General features: G+C 41.1%; 1 protein-coding gene across 6 annotated transcripts in view; it reads left to right on the forward strand.

The window, feature by feature from the left end:
• LPGAT1 (lysophosphatidylglycerol acyltransferase 1) overlaps positions 1 to 19849 on the forward strand; it is a 59683-nt gene that overhangs the window by 33332 nt on the left and 6502 nt on the right. For all 6 annotated transcript variants that reach the window (NM_001031049.2, XM_040697055.2, XM_040697054.2 and 3 more), the window contains 3 exons: positions 1662 to 1935; positions 8701 to 8827; positions 16660 to 16766. In NM_001031049.2, the coding sequence (NP_001026220.1) occupies positions 1662 to 1935; positions 8701 to 8827; positions 16660 to 16766 (508 nt within the window). The remainder of the gene's footprint in view (positions 1 to 1661; positions 1936 to 8700; positions 8828 to 16659; positions 16767 to 19849) is intronic.

Below are 19849 nucleotides of genomic sequence, written 5' to 3' on the forward strand. Positions count from 1 at the left end.
CTGCTTTCTTTCCCTTTAGCTCGGTAGATTTTTCTATATAACAGCCACATCTTAAACCTCGCAGTGTTTGCTAAACTTCAGTTTATGCACCTGCCATATTTGCTAAGTATGTGTAGGTTTTGGGAAGTTGTAATATTTAACTTGCAAAAAGTTTATTGTTCGCTGCTCTGTTCTTAACTACTTTGCTATCCTGGAATCCTCTGGTCTGGTGCCAAAGAATTATTTTAACTGAGGAACTTTTACGCTGCTCTTTAATTCCACAAATGTGAGCAGACAGAGCTCATTCCTCCTTTTCCATGAGGTTAAGTTGGAAATAATTGCAGTGGTGAGATATGAAAATCTGGGAGGAACTGTTTCACATTGATAAAATACGGTTTCTTGTCTTCAATCAACCTCACTCCTCACGTTTTCCTCCCTGCCAAAAGGAAAAAAAAAAAAGCACAGAGGTGTTTGTGACAATTACCTTGAACCTTCAGAGCCCTTGTAATGCTAATTGATGTAAGTTCCTGCCTGTGAAAATGTGGATGGCTTGCTCTTACTCTGTGTGAAGGTGAAAGGAGAAAAGACTGTTTTTGAAGATTCTATTGGTATTTTTGCAGTAATTAAGGTCAAATCTTACTGTCTTAAGTGGAAATAGTTGTCCTAATACATTAGAGAGGAGAAATTAATGAGGCTTTTTTCCCTACCTTTGGTCCTTTGGGTTTAATTATTACCTGTCTGTACCCTATATACCTCTAATTGTCAAACTAAAAGCTGCTGTCCTGCTCTGGCTTCTGTCACCTGCGCTGGTCCTGAGGGGGAGAGGTGTGTGAAAGGTGATGCCCGCAAAGTTACTCTTGGCTTGCAGAAATTACTGATAGTATGTGGACTTTGAAAGAATAGTTTGACCTCAGGTTGCATTTGCAGAATTCAGTTTAATGAGTTCACCAGGGAACTCTGTGCGTCTGTGCTTCTGGTGCATAGAGTGCCTGGTCACTGTCTGGACATCACTCCTGCAGAGAAGTCATCAGAGACTTTCATCCTCCCTCACAAGGGTATTTTTAAACCTTTCTCTGAAGTGGCATTTATCAGGCCACCAGTGGGTACTCTGAGGAGAACATTGTCCAAAGAAGGGCAACAGAGCTGTGAGGGCCTGGAACACAAATCTTAGGGGGGCAGCTGAGGGAGCTGTGGTTGTTCAGTCTGGAGGAGTCTCAGGGGAGCCTCATTGCTCTCTACACCTGCCAGAAAGCAGGTGGTGGCAAAGTGGGGATCAGCATCTCTTCTCACATAACTAGTGATATGATGAGAGGGAATGGCCTCAAGTTACACCAGGGGAGGTTCAGGTTGGGTATTAGGAAACATTTCTTCTCAGAAATAGCAGTGAGGCAGTGGCACAGCTGCCCAGGGAGGTGGTGGAGGCACTGTCCATGGAGGTGCTCAGGGAACGTGGAGATGTGGCACTGAGGGACGCGGTCAGTGGGCATGGTGGGGGTGGGTTCCTGGCTGGACTAGATGGTGGTCTTTTTCAACCTTAATGATTCTGTGATTATTTTGTGTTGTTGCAGAGCCTTATTTGTGTCTCTGAAAAGGGAGAGAAATCTTAAAAATGTAACAATTACCCAGCACGTGTTGTATCTTCTAAGCACTTGTTTTATTTAGTCAGTGTTCTTTTCTTCTAGGGAAAAGCACACCGTGACCAGCAGCTGGTGTTACTCAAGGAGCATCTAGAAAAATATTACCGGAGCCGCAATCGGAAATGGATTGTTTTATTTCCAGAGGGTGGCTTTCTTAGAAAAAGGAGGGAAACAAGCCAGGCATTTGCCAAGAAAAACAATTTGCCATTTCTTCAGCATGTCACCCTGCCAAGACTCGGGGCAACTCAAGTGATTCTGAAAACACTTGTAGCACCGCAAGAAAATGGAACTCCTGCAGGTGGAGATGCTGTGATAAAAGGTAAAGATGGCATAGAAAGAAAAGTGAGTGTCCCGGATATTTGTGTTATTCAACAAAACCTTTGGAGAGTTGAATTGGTCCCTCAAAATGTCAAATAAACCCATAATGCACCATCATATTTATATAAATGTTTTCATTTTTCATTTTATCTTTGATGTTGAGACAAAGCCCAAACACCTTAGCTTTCATTTGATTTAGTTTGCTGTGTGACTGCATGAATGCTCGTCTCAGCACAAGCAGTGGATTGAACGGATATTGGAATGAGCACTGGCAGTGAGCAAGAACGTGGGGCTGCTCCATCTGCAGGGTGGTGATTTATGTTGCTATGGGGCTACAGTACAAGTATTTCTGGAATATAGAATAAGCAACATTTAAATCTTAATTTCTGTCTTTTGAAGCTTCTTTGCATTCCAGTGCTGTATGCTTTGTTCTTTTTGAACTATTGAGTTCTTTTATTATTATATTTTATTATTAGTACTTAAAATATTATTGCATTTTATTATCATTGTTTTAAGATGGCTGTCATCTTTGTTGCTGGGGGTTATGCTGTCACTGACTGGATTTGAAAGGTTGTTTGGGGTCTGTAACTGGGAGTTACGTGGGTTCAAAAATATTCCTGCAGCATTGTTGTTCTGGGGTGCCCGGGCTGCTGGGGAGAGGTAGTTGGGATGTAAGTAATGCCTGTAGTTATGGATCTGTGTGCTTTTGGTCGCTCAGTTTTTCATATGCACTTCTTGGCACTTTCAGACAGTGGAGTCGGATTTTATTGAGCCTAGTTGTGGATTTCTTTTACTTCTTATAGGAACAGAGGACTGGGGACTCCTATTGTTTTCTTATTGGTGGGTGATGCTGGTATTTCCATACCAAAATTATTATGATCATTTAGCAGTTGAACTCATTTAGAAGCAAACACCATCCTAATGAAGCCACAGGCGGGTTTTTTTCTGTGCTCAAATCTCAGGGTTAGCAGGAAGCTTCAAACAGAAATTACTTCCAGATTTTTAGTTTAGAAGCAAATCTTGTCAACATAGGAAATGAATGAAGATGATATTCTTGCAGGAGGGAAGATTTTAAATTAAATGCAACTCAAGTGGGATGCATAAAAATGTTTCCTTTCGGGCTACACTCAGAAAAGGCAGAGTCAAGAAAGCCCTCATTTTCATAGAATATTGTAGGTTCTTTGGAAAAAAAAAAAAAAAAAAAAAAGCCCAGTCTTTGTTCACATAAAGTTTTTTAAGGGCAAAAGTTTGATCTGTTCTGTTTCTTCCGCTCTCAAAGGCAACAAGATATGAAAATAAGAAGTTTCCCTAATGAATTACAGGTCATCTCGTTCTGGAAGGGGACTAAAGGCACTTGCCAAAGTAACTGTTTTATGTTTTTGTCCTCATATTGATTGATATCGACTCAACATCAAGCAGCACTGCTTTTCTTTGTTTTTGTTTGATTTTCCTTGTTGTTGTTATTGTTTCGTCACTTGTTTTTGCGTGGCATGATTCAGACTCATGAGAAATGAGCATCTGATGATCGTTGACCTATTTGGGTAATAAAATAAACCGGTCATCTCAGACATATAATGGAAAGCCCACCTACCCATCCTACTGAAAAGACAGATGGAAAGAGAAGCGGAGAAGTAGGAAAGGAACGTTTGCTTTCTAGCTACCCTACTTCAAGGTGAAAAAAGTAGTGGATATGAAAACGTTTAAATAAAAAAAAGATGGAAAGAGAAGTGACAACAAATGTTGTATGCTTGGAAAGAGTAATATTTGGCGTGTGTAAAGCTGAGCTGTTTTATGTTCTCTCACAAAAATGTTTCTACCACAGTAAAAATTCCCTTCCAGAGAGGAATGAAGGTTGAAGTCTTGATCTGTACAATGTACCAAAGGCCCTTCCTCTAATATTCTGCCTTCCAACTGCTTTTACTTTACACTTGCCCTTCAGAAAACTCAGGGATATTTGTTCAGTTGAATGAAATATGATTTTTTAAATGTACAGGGTTGTTGTAGAAGGTCTTACAAGGTCGTGGCCATCTTTTTCTGTTTTACTTTTCCCTTTTTCTTTTTTTTAACTACACGAAGAAACCTGGCTCAGTGAAATCAGACTTGCTTGTATCTTCTGTAGTTTGCCTTCATCTGGCTGTGGTTGCCAGGACTAAATGCAGAACGTACAGTTATGGCTTCACCAGTGCCATGCATAAGAATTGTGTGTACGTTTTTGTGCTTCATTCCTGTACTCCTTTGCTTTGGGAAGTGACTTTTTTGTTTCCGTAGCATTGCACTTGAACTTCATGGTTCAGTGAAAACGTTTTTCCTCTGCACTACTTTTCGTGCCCTGAACTGTATTATTCAACAGTGTCCCTGGTGTTCCACTGTCCTGGGTCACCGAGTTACTCATCTTGCTATAATAAGCTTTCTTCTCTGTTATTTGTCATTCCCTCAGTCTTTTTGTTACTTCCAAGCTTTATTAATGATGATTAGGGTTCACCTTCTTTTCATTAAATTGCTTTACAGTGATTTGGTTGGTTTTGTTTTTTCTTTACTTTCTGTACCAAACACTTAGGCTGTATTTACAAGAAAAGGGTTTCCTCAGTTGGAAAGAAATGGTCATCTTGTGAGCTTCAGAATGAGCAAAATCATCTGGTAAAAATCAGGCTGGTTTTGCTTTTTGTTGTTGTTGCGATGTGTGCAGATCCAACCCTTACAACGAGCAGCTGGCAATTCAAAGGAGTTAGGAGGAATTGCTCACTGAAGATACGCATTACAGAGCTGATTTGTGATGAACCGTGCTTTGGGATACTTTTTAATCCTGTTGTATTTCACCTGGCAGTAACTGGGTCTGATAAGAGAATGGTATGAGCTTGATCACAGCCATATTGAAATCTTATCTTACTGTTCTCAAATGTAGCACAGCACGTTCAATTCTGATGGTTTTTCTGTTTGCTGCAGAGCTGGACGCTGGCCTTCATCATTCGTTTTTCTACCTCGCGCTTCTTGAGTCGCTGCTTTTTGAGGAATGTGACTTGAGTCATGTGTGGGAAGGTTTTGATGTTTGGGTTTTTTAGTCCTACAAAAGGGGCTTCTGGTTTTGTTCACAGGTGGCTTGATGCCAAGAGATCCTGGGGTGATCTGCCTGAGATCTGATCTCTGAGGAAAGAGTTAATGTTGAGACCAGTGGTCCAGCTGATCACTAGAGGACCAACAAGCTGAGGGAAATGGCAGGAATGTTCTGCTCTGCAGGGGAGGCAGCAGCCTCTTTTGGCTGAGTATAGAGTGATGTAAGCTGCTCGGGAAGCCACACCTAAACACTACTGAATACTAGTAAATATTTTCTTTAAATGGAAACTGCAGTCCCCAGGTTCACCGTTGGTGCTTTCCTATTGTGAGTGCAATCTGGCAGTGTTGTTCCACCCAGAGCTTGGCTGGAGGCAGTGTTTCCTGCTACAGCCTCTTATAGCTCTTTATAGCTTGCTCTCTCAGTGGTAAACGCTGCTGGTCTGCCAATGGGTTTGGAGGGCCCAGCTCCTAGTCAGACGTAGATTGTGGTGTTGGCTGAGGGTAACCCCAGGCTAGAAATGGAGGGAACAGCAAGGAACTTGGAATTTCAATAAATTTGTGATTGTAGGCAGTCAAGTGGCTGCTGTGAGAGCAACACAGAGCATCCAATGTCTTGAAGAAGGCTGCTGTCTTTCAGCAGGTACTAGAGATGAGGATGAGGTACATAGGATGAGGATGTCTTTTAATGAAGGTGGGATGTTCAAAAGGGTTTGGTTGCCAAAACCATCTGTGGCTGTGTTGGCAAAGCCAAGCTTGGCAAGGGGAGCTCTGGAACAGGTGTGCTTCAGCCTGCCTTTCTACACATATCAGACCTGAAAGTCACACTGTGTTATAACTTGGGTAGCAGTCTGTCCTGAGCTTGTTCCAAGGTCTGGTTAGGCCCAAGAGCAGCATCCTCAGAGATGAAGAGATCCTACCTCTTTGTGTTGCTGCAGTTGTCTTTCAGCTTTCAGGATGTGCTAGACCTTTGTGGCTCCAAAAATACAGATGCCTCCTAGAGAGGACAGTGAGATTTACTTCAAAATTAATTTTCTAAAAATCCTTGGTGACTTTGGCTTTTTTTAAACAGCGTGAGAGGTTGGACGGATTATGAAAGGCTTATTTTAAACCAGGGTATGCTGAAATATGTCAGCGACTGTAATTTGATATTGGGTCTTTGTAAATTGCCTGTGGAGGTGGCTGCAGTAAGACCTGCTTGCTCCAAAGACCTGCTTGCTTACCTCTGGAGGCTGAACGTTCAGAACTTTGAGTTTTGAACATGGGGTTCCTGGTAGGCTGTCAGAGGCAGGTTTTTCCCTGCCCTGGAAGGGGCTGGAGGTGAGGCTGGAGCTGATGTGAGGAATCCATGCAGCAGCTCTGCCCTGCAAAAGGTAGAAGGTAAGAAATCAGCAATGAGGAGGGCCACGGTAGTCTTCCCATAAAGAAGTTTGAACCATTACCCGTTGAAAGAACAGTTTGAAATAATAGCTAAATATTTAATAGATGATTTAAAAACATTCTACTGTAAATAATAAGATAATGCTCCCATATTCATCTGGCACTTTTTAATTACAATTAATGATCTTTGTTGCTTACTCAGGCAATTTACTTGTCTTCATCCATTCTCTCTTTACATCTGGGAAAATGATAAATTGAATGGCCTTGTTCTGAAATCCATTTCCAAATGAATACTTATGTGAGTTTACTATTAATTTCATATTGCCTTTTCTCTAATACACTGCTTCTTTTAAAATGAAGGACTCTGCACTTAGTGCTTTTCTTACGAGAGACATGAGAACCACTCTGCCTTGGTCCTGGCCTGGGCCCTCCACTGGTACCTCGTGCACTCACTTTGTGTGTCCGTCAGCATTTTCAAATAGTGTTTCAGCCTGAGCTGTGTATCTTGCACATTGGCAAATTTTGGAACCGAATATTGTATGCCGCTCTTCACTTCTGAGCTAAGCGTTGTGAAATACTGTCTAGCCTGAGTCAGGGAGCATATTTGCATTTGGAATGAAGTGGTACAGCTCCACTGTTGGTTAGACACTGTGGCAACACTGCTTGCTTTTTAAAATACTTGATAGATGCAGGTGATAGTGTTGCTGTACGTGTCTTCTTGTGCTTAATTAAGTTAAATGCAAATGAAATACGGGTAGAAACTTGTGAGTCAGTCCTTGTCAGGTCAGGTATGCTCCGGTTGGTGTTAATGACTACAGCTCTTAGTGTTCCTCAGTCTGCACTGCAGTTTTCTTTGTGTGTGCAGTAAAACTCAAATGGCGACTTTAAGTGAGACCTTACACTTACCTAGCCCCAAATCCTCTTTGCTGTTCTAAGAGCATACCGTTGGAGAGGCACAAACAGAGCAAATGTACATTGTGCTTCTCCCACTGTACTTCCTTCTCATATTCTCCTAGTTTCTGACTGTTTCCAGTGTAGCACATTTCCTAAGCTGAGCCAGATGGGCCCTTCTGACTGTTGATTTAGCTCTCCAATGGACATCTTCCATATATCTGGTCCAGTTTCCTCCTGAACCCAACACTTGGCAAGGGAGGTCCACTCTGCATGAAGGGTCATTCCTCTTTAGGTATCTCAATTGCAGACTTGAAGAGTCCCGCACCTTGTACTCGTGCATAACAGCTCTTACTTTTGCCAACAGATGACTGTTTTTAAGATGGTCAGCTTTTTAAATTCAGCTTTTTAAAAATGCTCTATGATTATTGCTGGGTATGATGTAAGCATATACTACTCTACAAGCCTGAGCATAATGTGACCTGAGGTGCAAGGCATGACTGGTTCCCACAGAATGGAAATAAAATTGACAGCTGAACTCCAAATGCTGTGTGGCGCCGTGCCCCCACCTTGGCTCGCTTTCCAGATATGCTGCTCTCCTTGGCCAACCTGTGGGTTGAAGATGTGCCAGATGGGTTGAAGAAAGAGCAGAGAGAGGTCACAGTTAGGCTGATGTCTATCCTTGACTACTGCTGGTAGTAACTTATGTTATGGCTTAGATTTGACTCTCCTGAATAATTTTTATAGCATTTTCACCTTCTCCTTTTGAATATTTTGGTAAGTGCGTGAGCATGCACTGGGGTCAGTCTGTCTGCCAGAGACCTCGTGGATGGAATGTCCACTGTGAACACTGACCATCTTTTTCTGTTCGTTGCTTGCTTGCCTTTCATACACAAAGTGACTGTTTTTTCCTCTTTATCCTGTAACTCACGTATTCAAGAACCTTTGACGTGTTTTTTGTTTGTTTTTTTTTAATGCCTTTGAAAATCCATCTGTGTTGTGTGACATTAAGTCACCTTTATCTATTTGCCCTATCCCAGCAGTGAGGCAGTTGCCCAAAGGGCTCTGTGTGGCTGTTGCAGGACAAAACAGTTGGATTTTTATGCTGAAGTTCTTTTGGGGGATGAGGGGAGCACCTGGGATTTGAGCCGGTGTGTTATGTGACTGTAACCAAAGAGCAGAGTTGCTGATATCTGTGTGCCACAATATGTACGCACAACAGAAACAACCAGGAAAATAAAATCTGAATCTTGCTGAAGTTTGTAAGAATATTTCTGTACTCTGTAATGAAATCTAGATTTGATTCCTAGCTGTCTTATTTTGTCACTTTTTAAGCTATACTTGTGCCTCATACCTCTTAAAGTAATCTAGAAATGGGATAACTATCAAATCCAGTGGCATACACTTTCTGATTAATTTTAATACAGTATTTCTTTTTTACTCCTAGAGAGCAAATCAAAAGGTCTCCAGTGGGTGATAGATGCAACCATTGCGTATCCCAAAGGTGAACCTATAGACATTCAAACCTGGATTCTTGGCTACCGACAACCAACAGTTACACATGTACACTACAGGTAGGAAATAAACCTGTTCTTACATTGACCCAAAGTACTAAAAAAAACAAACCCAAAAGAATACACAAACAACAACAACAACAAGTAAACCATCTCAGAAGTTAAAAACAGCGTATTTCAAGATAAGGAAGTCAGCAGCAGTAGCAGTGTCTTCTTTTCTTCTTACACATTTAGGCAACTGAGTATATAAACACTGCTTTCTTTTGAAAAGTTTGGTCTGTCTTAGCATGTTGAAACTTTTTCCAGCTGACCTATGGTTAAATATAATTATGGAGTATATAAGGATGTTTGTACGTATTTTTTTAATGACTGGTGTCTTGGCAGTAGCTGACAAACACTTAATTCCCTTACTGTTACTTCTGGTTCCTGCAGCACTCCTTCCCAAGCTTCCCAAGCTCTATCCTCTCCAGTCACCATATACTCAGGAGTTCAGTCAGCAGCTGAAGCAGTGATTTTTTTCCAGGAAAATCCTATAGGCCCTATACAGAGTATGGAGGTGCTAACATGGGAACTTTTTTTTCCACAGCAGTGCTACAGGCTTTATCACCTGAGAAACGTGCAGCTTTCTAAGGGAAACCTGAGGCTGCCCTGCTCCTTGGAGTTTGGAGCAGCTCGAACAGAGTAGGAGACCCTGATCAAGAAGGATGGCACTGTTTCTGAAGGGGAGTGGAGGGAATAAATGCTGCTTTCACAAATATCAGTCCTGGAGGGTCACATATTCCAGCTCTCCACTTCTGCTTGATAATCTCAACAGTGCAGTTGTGTGGTTCAATGAAAAGGCTGGGAGTCTATTTAGTCCCAAAATAAAACAGCAGATGCTCTTAGGTCAAAGAGGAGGTCCATCTAGTCCATCAAGTAGTCTAATCCAAGACTACTTTTCTTTTTACATGCTTCCATTGAGCATCTGCTCCTAACCATTATCAAAGCAAATAAAGGAATCCTACTGCTAATGTTTCATAAGAGTATAATACCTAGATGACATATTTAGCTTACTGACGTATAAAGCAGCCTACCTGTGTATTGTGAAACAATCAGCAATCTAAAGACTCCCTCTCCTTATCAGAAATGTAAGTAACAGCACACCACGTATCTTGGGGATGAAAGGAAGATGCTTCTCCCACAGAGCTCTTTGATCTCCCAGTGGATTACTTTTTTAAGCTCGCAGTTTACTTCAGTAAACTTAGTGATTTTGATCCCTGCGTAACTCAAATCTTTTACAAAAGAAGTAGTTTGGTGTCCATTACAGATGGTACCAAAATGATTTTCTCTCCAAAAATGTTAAAATCTGGCAAGTAGGACAAGAAGTCAGCCCGAGTCCTGTTTTCAGAAGCTTTCTCAGTTTGTGCCTGGGGAAGCTGTATCAGGACAAGAGCTAATGGCCTCAAGTTGCACCAGGAGAGGTTCAGCTTGTATATTAGGAAACATTTCTTCTCAGAAATAGCAGTGAGGCAGTGGCACAGCTGCCCAGGAGGTGGTGGAGGCATCGTCCCTGGAGGTGTTCAGTAAATGTGGAGATGTGGCACTGAGGGATGTGATTTATCACATTTTTATCACAAGATTGTGTGATTTTTGTATTAATTCCCTTTTGTCAACAACTCAGCTTTTACAGTAAGCTTTCAGATCTCCTTATGTGGATCCCCTGGGAATGACCTTGTGCAATGTGCAGTACAGGATGCTCACTGGAGCTGTTTTCCACAGCCATGCTTGAATCAGTCCCGCTTTTTATAGAAGTCTGTCTTCAAGTTTCTCAAAGGTGAACATACACCCTAAGCTGTATGAGATGCCATTTTATTTCTTATGTTTTATTTCATCTGCAGCCATTGTCAGGTCCTTCTGCAGCTCTTCTCTTTGATTGTCTTTGACTACTCAGAATAATTCTATACTAGAAAAGTGTCGCACCATTTTTATCCATTTTTTAGGCTTACCATATGATTCATCTCTGATCTACTAAGAACTTTTAATGTATCCAGGACTAGAGCTGTAGTCTAGAATGAATTTTCACCTCCAGTATGATAATCAAACTTATTTTTAGATATTTTCATGCAACTTTAAAAGTCTGTTATATGTAAAGGATATATTTATTGATGACAGAATCAGCAGAGAGCAACTGAGTGATGGGTGTAGGTGAGTTCACTCGTGCTGCATCATCTTTTTCTATTGCTTTTCATTCATTGTCCATTCAGGACATATCAGCAAGTGATCATTTCTTTTCTTTTTCCTTTTTTCCTTTTCTCCTCTTGTCCTTTTTTTCTTCTTTTCTAGCAGCACACGGTGGTGGTATGGATGCCTTCAGTCTTTTAATCACTTAATTTGAACAAAGTTGTTGGCAACACTGAGAACCTGCAATGTGCTTGGGAAATGGGGTGTTGGATAGGAAAGAGTGAGAAACAAAAGTTACTCTCCCAGAGGGTTTCTGGAAGGAAAGAAAACAGTACAGCTCTGCTGTCACTTGACCAAACCTTCCCCAGCATTGGCAGGCAGATAATTGAGGCTCAGTGCACTGACGCCAATTTACTAGAGCTTATTTTTGAAGTTATCAACATGAGCTCTCTCACAACTCTCTGGAGCATCCTAGGTCATGTCCTCACACGTGCAAATGTGGTGATGGTGTGATCACATTGCTGTGTCAGATCTTAATCAGAAGTTGTTCTGGGGAAAGCAACAACAACAAAACAACGCCCCACCACCAAAGACTGTGTGACAGTTAAAATGATTTTGCTTTCCTACTGCTGCTAACATCACTTTCTGTGCTGCTCATTAGAAGCAGAGGAAGAGCTTGCTGCAGAGCTGCCTCTGGTACATCCATTCACGTGGTGCTGTCTGCTCTTCCTCTTGGTCACAAACAGTCTATACCTCAATGTCTTTCGGATGTGGTGTTTTTCTTGTAGCCTTTTTATACAGGTCTGTTTCTCTTTCATCCTACCTAGGGAGCAGCAGCAGGAGTGTAGAGGACACAGTGATCAGCCTCCTTTTTCACTTTTAGATGCTTTTCTAACTGATGGAAATGGCAGAGAAAGTTTGTTTTAATCCTGTGGTCATTTTTGGTTGACAGCTTGAATTTTGGTAGATGAATTAAAGCTTGCTTTTCACCAATTTCCTATACAAGTTACTTGTTTTTCAAAAGCTCATCATTAGGCTAAGCTGTAGGCTCACTTTTCCTCAAAAGAAACTTTCCTTAAAAGAAAAGAAGACAACAGGCAACCACCAGACATGATTCTTCAAAACACAGAGGTGTGAGAATTTACCCTCTCAATTAAATTTGACCATGACAGACTCTCCTCAAAACTCACAAGAAAGTGCTGAAAAATGGCCATTGCTTTCAGAAATGTAAGAATCAAGGAGACTATTTCATTAACTTTTTCCAAGTCAAACATTGCTGGAGTTTGGAGGAAATCAGGGAGTCCAGCTGTTAGGGCACTAAGCACCAGAGAAAGGGTTGTGTGCTGGAAGGAGCAAATTGGCAAAGAACGGCTTAGGGCTCATTTTGCATTAGCTTCCCCACCTCATATGATCATATCCCTGTTTGCCCAGTGCTCCGGTGAGGGTGGTGCAGAGCCCGAAGGCAGAGCCAGCCACAGCCCTCACCCCAGCAGAGCAGGTGGCTGCATTCACACTGCACGAAGGCACCACTTAATTTTGAGCCAGCTCAGCTGTCCTGGTGCCATAATGCAGATAAGAACTGTGTCACCTCTCCTTATCATACCAACTTTTGTACTGTGCTGCTGTTGAAACAAGCTTTCAACTACTGAGGAAGTTCTTTTTCTGTGTCTACGTGAATACGGATTTATTAAAATAAGCTTAGACTCTTAGCTATAAATAAAATGGAATATATTGTGATTGCTGAATGAGTTCTGCAGAAACGTCTGTGAAGGGCATCCAGTTCTGCAGTAGATTTTAATCTGCTTTTTTTTTACGCAAGTGACTTATTTGTGGAGGTGCCTGAGACATATCAGTGACCTCCATCACACTGAGTTCATTTGAAGAGCCATTGAAACAGCAAGTAAAGTTTAGAAAGAGTAGGGGGGTAGTAAATTTAATTCAAGATAGGACAGATGATGAAAGGCAATTAGTACTTAAAGGTGGTATCTACGAACTTTATTTGTTGGCTTTTGAGAAGAAGCATACGTTATCTTGAAATGTGTCATTAAATTGGTCTGCATTTGTAGAGGCTGAGGTAATTATCCTTGTTGTGTCTTCCTGTTCTTTTCTTTCTGCAGTGTATTTTTGCAGGTGTTTCAGCTAGTTGTTTTTTTCCATGAAGCTCCTTTGGCTCTTCCACCTCTCTGTGTGTCAAAATATCACAGTAATTGTTTTAGTTGGTTTGTAATCTTAATGTATTTATTGGTACGTGCAGATGTTGCTGACGTTAATGATAAATCTATCAGTACCAGGTGGACTTCTGCTTTCTCTTTGTTTTGCTCTTTCCTCTGTGATGGAAAGCAAACCCCTTGCCATCTGGTTGGGTGCTTGGTGTGACTGCAGGCGCTGAGCAGCACTGTCACAGGTGAGAGCACGGCTGGCAGGCTGCTGCTTTGGGTGGAGGAGGCCCTCCTGAAGGGAATGTACTGTTCAGAACGCGGGACAGCTGCCAACTGCATCCCTGTTGGATGAGGGCAAGCAATTTTTGGTGCTGGGAACACAAGAATGCAAATTACACCAATGAAGGTAACTGCACTTATATATCCTGTTTGTCTGTGTCCAAGGGTAGGGAAGAATCTAACAAGAGTTAAGAGCTTTAGTTCCTTCATGCATACCACACACTTCATCCTGAGTTTGAGGTGCAGCATTCAGAAGGGACGGGCACTCACAGTGCAAGTTTCCCTGAGGAAACTAAAGCCCAAGGCAGTAGAAAATGATTTCTGTGTGACGTCTCTTCAGAAGTAGATGGCACCATCTTCCCTGTGAGCCATTCTTTTAACTTTTGGTCCAGCTTTTCTAATCTTGGCATAACTAACAGCAAAATGTTGAAGAGTAAATTTCGTCTTTGAGAAATGTGATATAAATGGTAGTGGTCCTATGTTTTTTTTTTCAACTGGTGGAGAAACAGTTGTGGTAGGCTTGTCTGTGTGCATGCACGATGCCACAGGGAGAACAGGACTCTAGGCAAGAAGAGCATAGATTGTTTATCACTGTAATGCTAACAAGATGAGACTAATTAGCTGTTGTGTGTTTTGGAACCGGAAGAAACATTCACTTGGAAAGTCCTTTACAGAATCCCCTCAGCTCTGTCAGTCTTGGTGCAGCCAGCTGGGCCCAGGGTGCGGAGAGCCAGGGGAATCCCTGCAGAGAGACCAGTGCGGTGTGGGACGTGAGCTCAGACATTGTCTCGTAGGACATAGGTAGCAGGTGCTGAGGCTGCTGGTTCAGTGCTTTGGCTGCTACCTAAAGAAATTAATTTGTTCAGATATTTATGCTGTATCAGTACTTGAAACCATTTGTTGCTTATCTGATGCTCTGAAAGAGGATTTTTTTCTGCTCTCGTTACGTATCTGGTTGGCTTTGTGATCACGGGATTTCCTTAAGGTTTTGCAGATGGAAAAAAGTGGCTGAAGCTCAGAGAAAAATGGTAAAGTAAACGTTTTTCCGTATTCAATCTGAGATGTGTTCTAAAAACTTTATGGAATAAAAGTGTGATTGAGGTGAGGGGATGATCTCTAGGCTCACAGCATGAGGTACAACTGCAGTACTTTCTTCGGCTCACATTTAACAGATGAAGGAACGAGAGACACGAGAGTGTCTTTGCAGGCTGGAGCTGGCAGATCTGCAGCTAGTGGCTGGTGATGAATCTGCTGCAGTCAGCAACACTTCCATCCTTTGGTTTTGGATCATCTGTGTAGAGTTTCATAATGTTGGACCTTCTCAGTTGGCTTTCCTGGATCTGAACTCCTTTTAAAACATGATCCTAAAGGGGCTGTCTGAGGAACAGGGAACATGGCAGTGTGTTCAGTTTCCAGAGTTTGAGGATTTAGACATTTAATCTCCAATTAAGTTCTGTCATTAACAAGAATGCTGTGCTTGTGAAAATCAGTAAATAAACCTAGGTAACCTAAAACTGTGTTTGAAAATACTTCAAAATACACAAAGAGTTATCACTGATAAATCATAACAGCCAGTGTAGCATAATTGGGAAACTAGTTGTTTTCTATGCTGTGTTAATATTCATTCAAAATGGGTGTAACCTTCTTAAAAGTTTGAGTTTGTATTCAGAGGTTGAAGTATCTCAGTACTGTGTGGACTCATAGGAGCACCTGGATGGATTCCAGCAGCAGGCTGGTATACTGCGCTCCATTACTCTCTCATCATCTACACTACTTTGCTACTCCATGAAGGTGCCAGCTGATAAATAGTATCCAACGTGCATTTGGTTAGCTGTTGTGATAGTGTTTTCAGACCAATGAGTATATTTTTGGAAAAATATCAGGCTTAATCAGGTTATGGAGTTGGAAAATGCTTGTGAGGCCAGGTAATCCTAGACTTCTGTCCTGAGCCCACATGAGCATTCTGTTAGTTCTTAACTATCTTCAAACGTGTGTAAGCAAGCATCTGTCCTTCAAAAATACACTGTGAAATGCAATATTCAGTTGCTGAGGCCTTTTATCTCTTCACACAAGATAGGAAGGAGAGATTAAAAATAGAGCCTAGCAGTACAGTAGTACTTGGGGACAGGGAGGCCGTCTGTCTTAACGTTAAGCCCTTAACAAAGATAGTCCCTTCTCCATGGGGATGTTTTTTACTTGCCTTTTTGTGGTTTAATTTTGAAGTGCTGTGTAACACCTGAGCTTCAAGGTAAGATGATTCTTTACCTGTCTTTTTCTTAATGTACACACTTAAGAGCTTGAGCTATTTACTGGACCACCAACTACCTCCCAATCCTTCTTGAGCCAAAGACGTCTGGCACAGAGAACTCTTTGAGAACACTGTAGGCAGACTTGATACAAAGGCTACAGAGCTATCTGAGTTAACACTGGTGCCACAGTGGGTAAATAAGCGTTCAACTCCTTATATTGAAGTTTTCTTTGTATGCCACAGCATCATTATTCTTTTTCATTGATCAGATCCATGTTTTGCTGCTTGTCTCTTCCATTGCAGCTTATTTTTTCATGCAAAAAAGTTAATGACAGGAGGAGGTACAAATGACTCAGCAACAAGTCAAGCAGGAATGTTGAAAACTGTAAAAATAAGAAATGCATTCTTCAGAAATATCCGTTATTTCTGTGTCTGCTGTTCCCTGATCTGTCCAGACACTTCCCATATGATTATCAGCAATTCTTTTCAGTATACGAGACCATGTTTTAAAAAAGAAGGGAAAATCTACTAATGGAAGTAAAATGTAGCATAGATGACAGGCTAACTGGGAGTTCTCTTGGGAAGAGAAAGCCTGTGTAAAGGTCTTATGTTTCTGAGCCTGGTTTTTTTTCAGGCTAGCCTGATGCACACATGTATTCTTCAGCGGCCTCCCAGTGGAACACAGCAGATACAATGCGTCTTCTATATATACCAAAGGGCACTTGGAGTCTGCTGTAGTGGTTTCACAATTGTAGGACTTGAAATTGTATTTTGAAAAAAGTTGGCTGAGGTACAGTGGGTTGCTGGGAGTTTCTCTCTGTACGCATCTCAGTGAATTCTGTCCTGGACATCGAATTTTCCTAAACAGACCTAGTATAGAATAGCTTCTATCAAATGCTGCATGATTGTATTTGATACAAGCTTGAAATACAGATGTCTCCTGTGAGCATCTGGCTGGTAGCCTGGACCATTCCTTTTCTTCATCCCGAATAATTATGTGGTCTGCGCAAAACGAAAGAATGAATTGTGTTTTTCTTCTTTGGCAGGATTTTTCCAATTAAAGATGTACCTGCAGAGCCCGAAGCTCTCTCACAATGGCTGTATCAACGATTCATTGAAAAGGAGGATCTCTTGACCCATTTCTATGAAACAGGTAGGAAAGTATCTAGCTAAGAGAATTAGGCTTTCATTATGTCTTTTCTTACAAGGATCTCAGGATGACTTAAGAATGTGTATACTTTTTTTTTGTCCATGAAGACAATACACATAGTTACTGACATTATTACATGGCTTAAGAATGTATGCTAAGAAGTAGGAGACGTTTGCCTGGCTAAGATGAGAATCAGGTGATGTTTGGAGACTGAGACATGAAAAGTAGAGCTAAGGAAATCCCTTTCTTTCCCCAGCAGCTCAGCTGTGAAACTTGCTGCCAGAGGCTCTCATTGAGGGGAACGTTTTAGCAAGATTCAGAGAGGCAGTGAACACTCACATGTGCAATAAAAGAATTCAGAGTTCATGTTTGGAGGGGAATATTCAGAGTTTAAATAATCAGCAAATTCTTGACTAAAAGGGATTAAATAAGACTCTTATGTGAGGCAAGTTTTATTTTATCTTTGTGTTGCTGTTTAGCACCTTCCTCTGACACTCATGCTGTTAGAGAAAACTGGTCTAAGCAGTCTGTAAGTGTAATGCAAATTCCTCGTTGTCTTCTGTTTCCTGTTAGGCAAAACAGAAGGATGTTATTGGAAGGGTCTGTATGAATTATGTAGCACGAGGTCTCTGGAGTCTGTGTGCCAGCCCTGTGCTGTGCCTGCCCGTCTCCTTGCTGTGAGGTGCGCTGAGTCACTTCTATTGTAACATACTTTGGATGTTGAGAGATCTAAATAAATTTAGGCATTAATAACATTACTGAAGGGATAATGGCAAATAATGTGATTTAAAACATCAGGTAAGTACTTGAGCTGGAGAACTGTTTCCTGAAGCCTCTTTTTTTCCATCCAGTTAATGGGTGTGTGTGTTTTCAGAGTACACACCAGAGGAATTAACGTGTAAAAATGAAAAAGAAAAAACAGAGAGGGAAAAATGGTTTTGTGTAGACATAAAGGAAAGGAAGTTTATCAAATATTGACTGAGCAGGGAGACTCCAAATGAAATATTGTAACCTCTGTTTGAAGAAAAAACAAATCTCTTAGTGATTACCACAACTGCTGAGGAAAAGAAAGTCGATTGGATCAACTGAGTTTAGTACTTCAGAGTGACTGCTGAAACAAAGATGCTACTTTTATTAGATGATTTATCGCAAGAACCGTTCTGATTCCATTTTGAATGCTTAATTTTACCAATGTTAGTACTTAGAAAGTTTGCATTCCCTAACAACCAGAGTTGTACTGTGCTGTATGAAGTACTGCTGCCCCTCAGCCATCAGGGATGGCAAAGTCAGACCCTACTGTATACATCGCATCGAAATGCTCATATTAGACAAATAACTTTGTGAATTTGCTTAGAGGTGTAGTCAGTAGGATGTCAGGAATTCATGTTGTTGAGACATTATTTCACGAATACCACTCAAATAAAATGATTGTACCTAAAAATCTGACTAGACCAGAATTTCAAAAAGCGTAATGAGTATAATCAGACTTACTCCTTCAAAAATAGGATAATTGGCTATAATTCAGCAGTGTAATAAGCAGGAATTAATTAAGACATCATAAATGTAAATGATATGATGTAGAACCTTATTAGGCATAAATTACCATAACTTAAAAGTTACTACCACTTATGTCAGTTGAGAACTTGGTTGCATTCTCTTTTGTTGCCGTGGTTTACTGAAAAGGAGCTGTTGCAGTTTGCAGAAAACCCCAGGGAGGTCCCATGAAGGGGATCCCAACAGTTCCCCAGGGGTCAGCCTTTTACTGACACGCTGAAGTCAGAGCACTGTTAGTTTTAAGCTGGAGTAATGTTTAATTCTACTTGAAATGTCAAAAGCTTGTCACTGCTATTGTCAGCAGTACTGTCTGTACTGTACATCCTCTCTTTTGAAGTATTTTTTATTGGAAAGAAGAAAAATCTAAGCCTAAAACAGTTGTTTTTTGTTGTTTGGTTGTTTTTTTTTTTTTAGTATTCCCAAGTATTAAGGACTTCAGTAGACCTAGGGAAAATCTGTAACATTTGATGACTTAAAAAAAAAAAGCCCTGAAAAGTTTGAATATGAAACTGTCACGTTTGTTCATGTGGTACATTTTCCACCTTTCATTTATGAAGTTAAAGCTGTTTACAGATTCTTAGCAGCTAATGGAAAGCTTGTATTGGCAAGCACGTGATTGCTCTGAAGTCTTGAGCGGGATAACTGAACACTGCAGTAACACAAATGGGATTACATTTAGCACTTGGAGACTAATTAAAACAAATAAAAACCCAACAATGTAAACTTGGAGCTTATCAATTGGAAATGAATAGTTGAAGACATCATGCTCCTCATTCACACTCTGATCTTAAGCCAACTTGTGTGATGCAACTAAAAAAAGTAAGCAGTGTCATCCTACAGGGAAACAGGAGAGTATTTTCAGTAGGGCTGCAAAAATGCTTTTTCCACTGTACCAAATCTGAAACTTAATCTGGAAATTCTGCATACATATAGAAACATAGAATGGCTTCAGTTGAAAAGGACCACAGTGATCATTGAGTTTCAACCCTCCTGCTATGTGCAGGGTCACCAACCACATCCAGATCTGTCATTCTGGCTTGAGAAATAGGAATTGAACTGGGAACAGGGGCAGGTAATAGGTGTGAAGGTGATGAAGGGTAAGGAGGAGTTGTTCCTCTGAAGGACAAGTAAAAGTGCTTGGCTTGGCTTGTCTAGCAGCATCAAGGATGACTTTCTTTGTAACAAAATGAGTTGGCTTGGGAGAGGAGGTAGGGGAAGAGGCAGTTGCTATCAGTTCCACAGGATAAGGAGAGTTAGTTAAACTAGCCGTCAGCGTTGGTACAGAAAGACAAATGGGCCACGGAATAACAAATGTAGCACAGAGTGGACAGATAGGAGGTGAGCAGTGAAAATTACTAGGAGGTAAGTAAATGGAGTGACAGATCTGCTCACGTGTGAAAATATGCCTCAGTGAGAAGACAAGGGACTCATCAAGATTTTTAATGTAAGACCATTCATACAGAAAGGTTTGTCTTAAGCACTCAATTGCAGTTCCTCCAGTAACTGCAGATGCGAAGCACGGAGATGAGTTG

This window comes from Gallus gallus, chromosome 3, assembly GCF_016699485.2.
Source record: "Gallus gallus isolate bGalGal1 chromosome 3, bGalGal1.mat.broiler.GRCg7b, whole genome shotgun sequence".
Taxonomy (NCBI): Eukaryota; Metazoa; Chordata; class Aves; order Galliformes; family Phasianidae; genus Gallus; species Gallus gallus.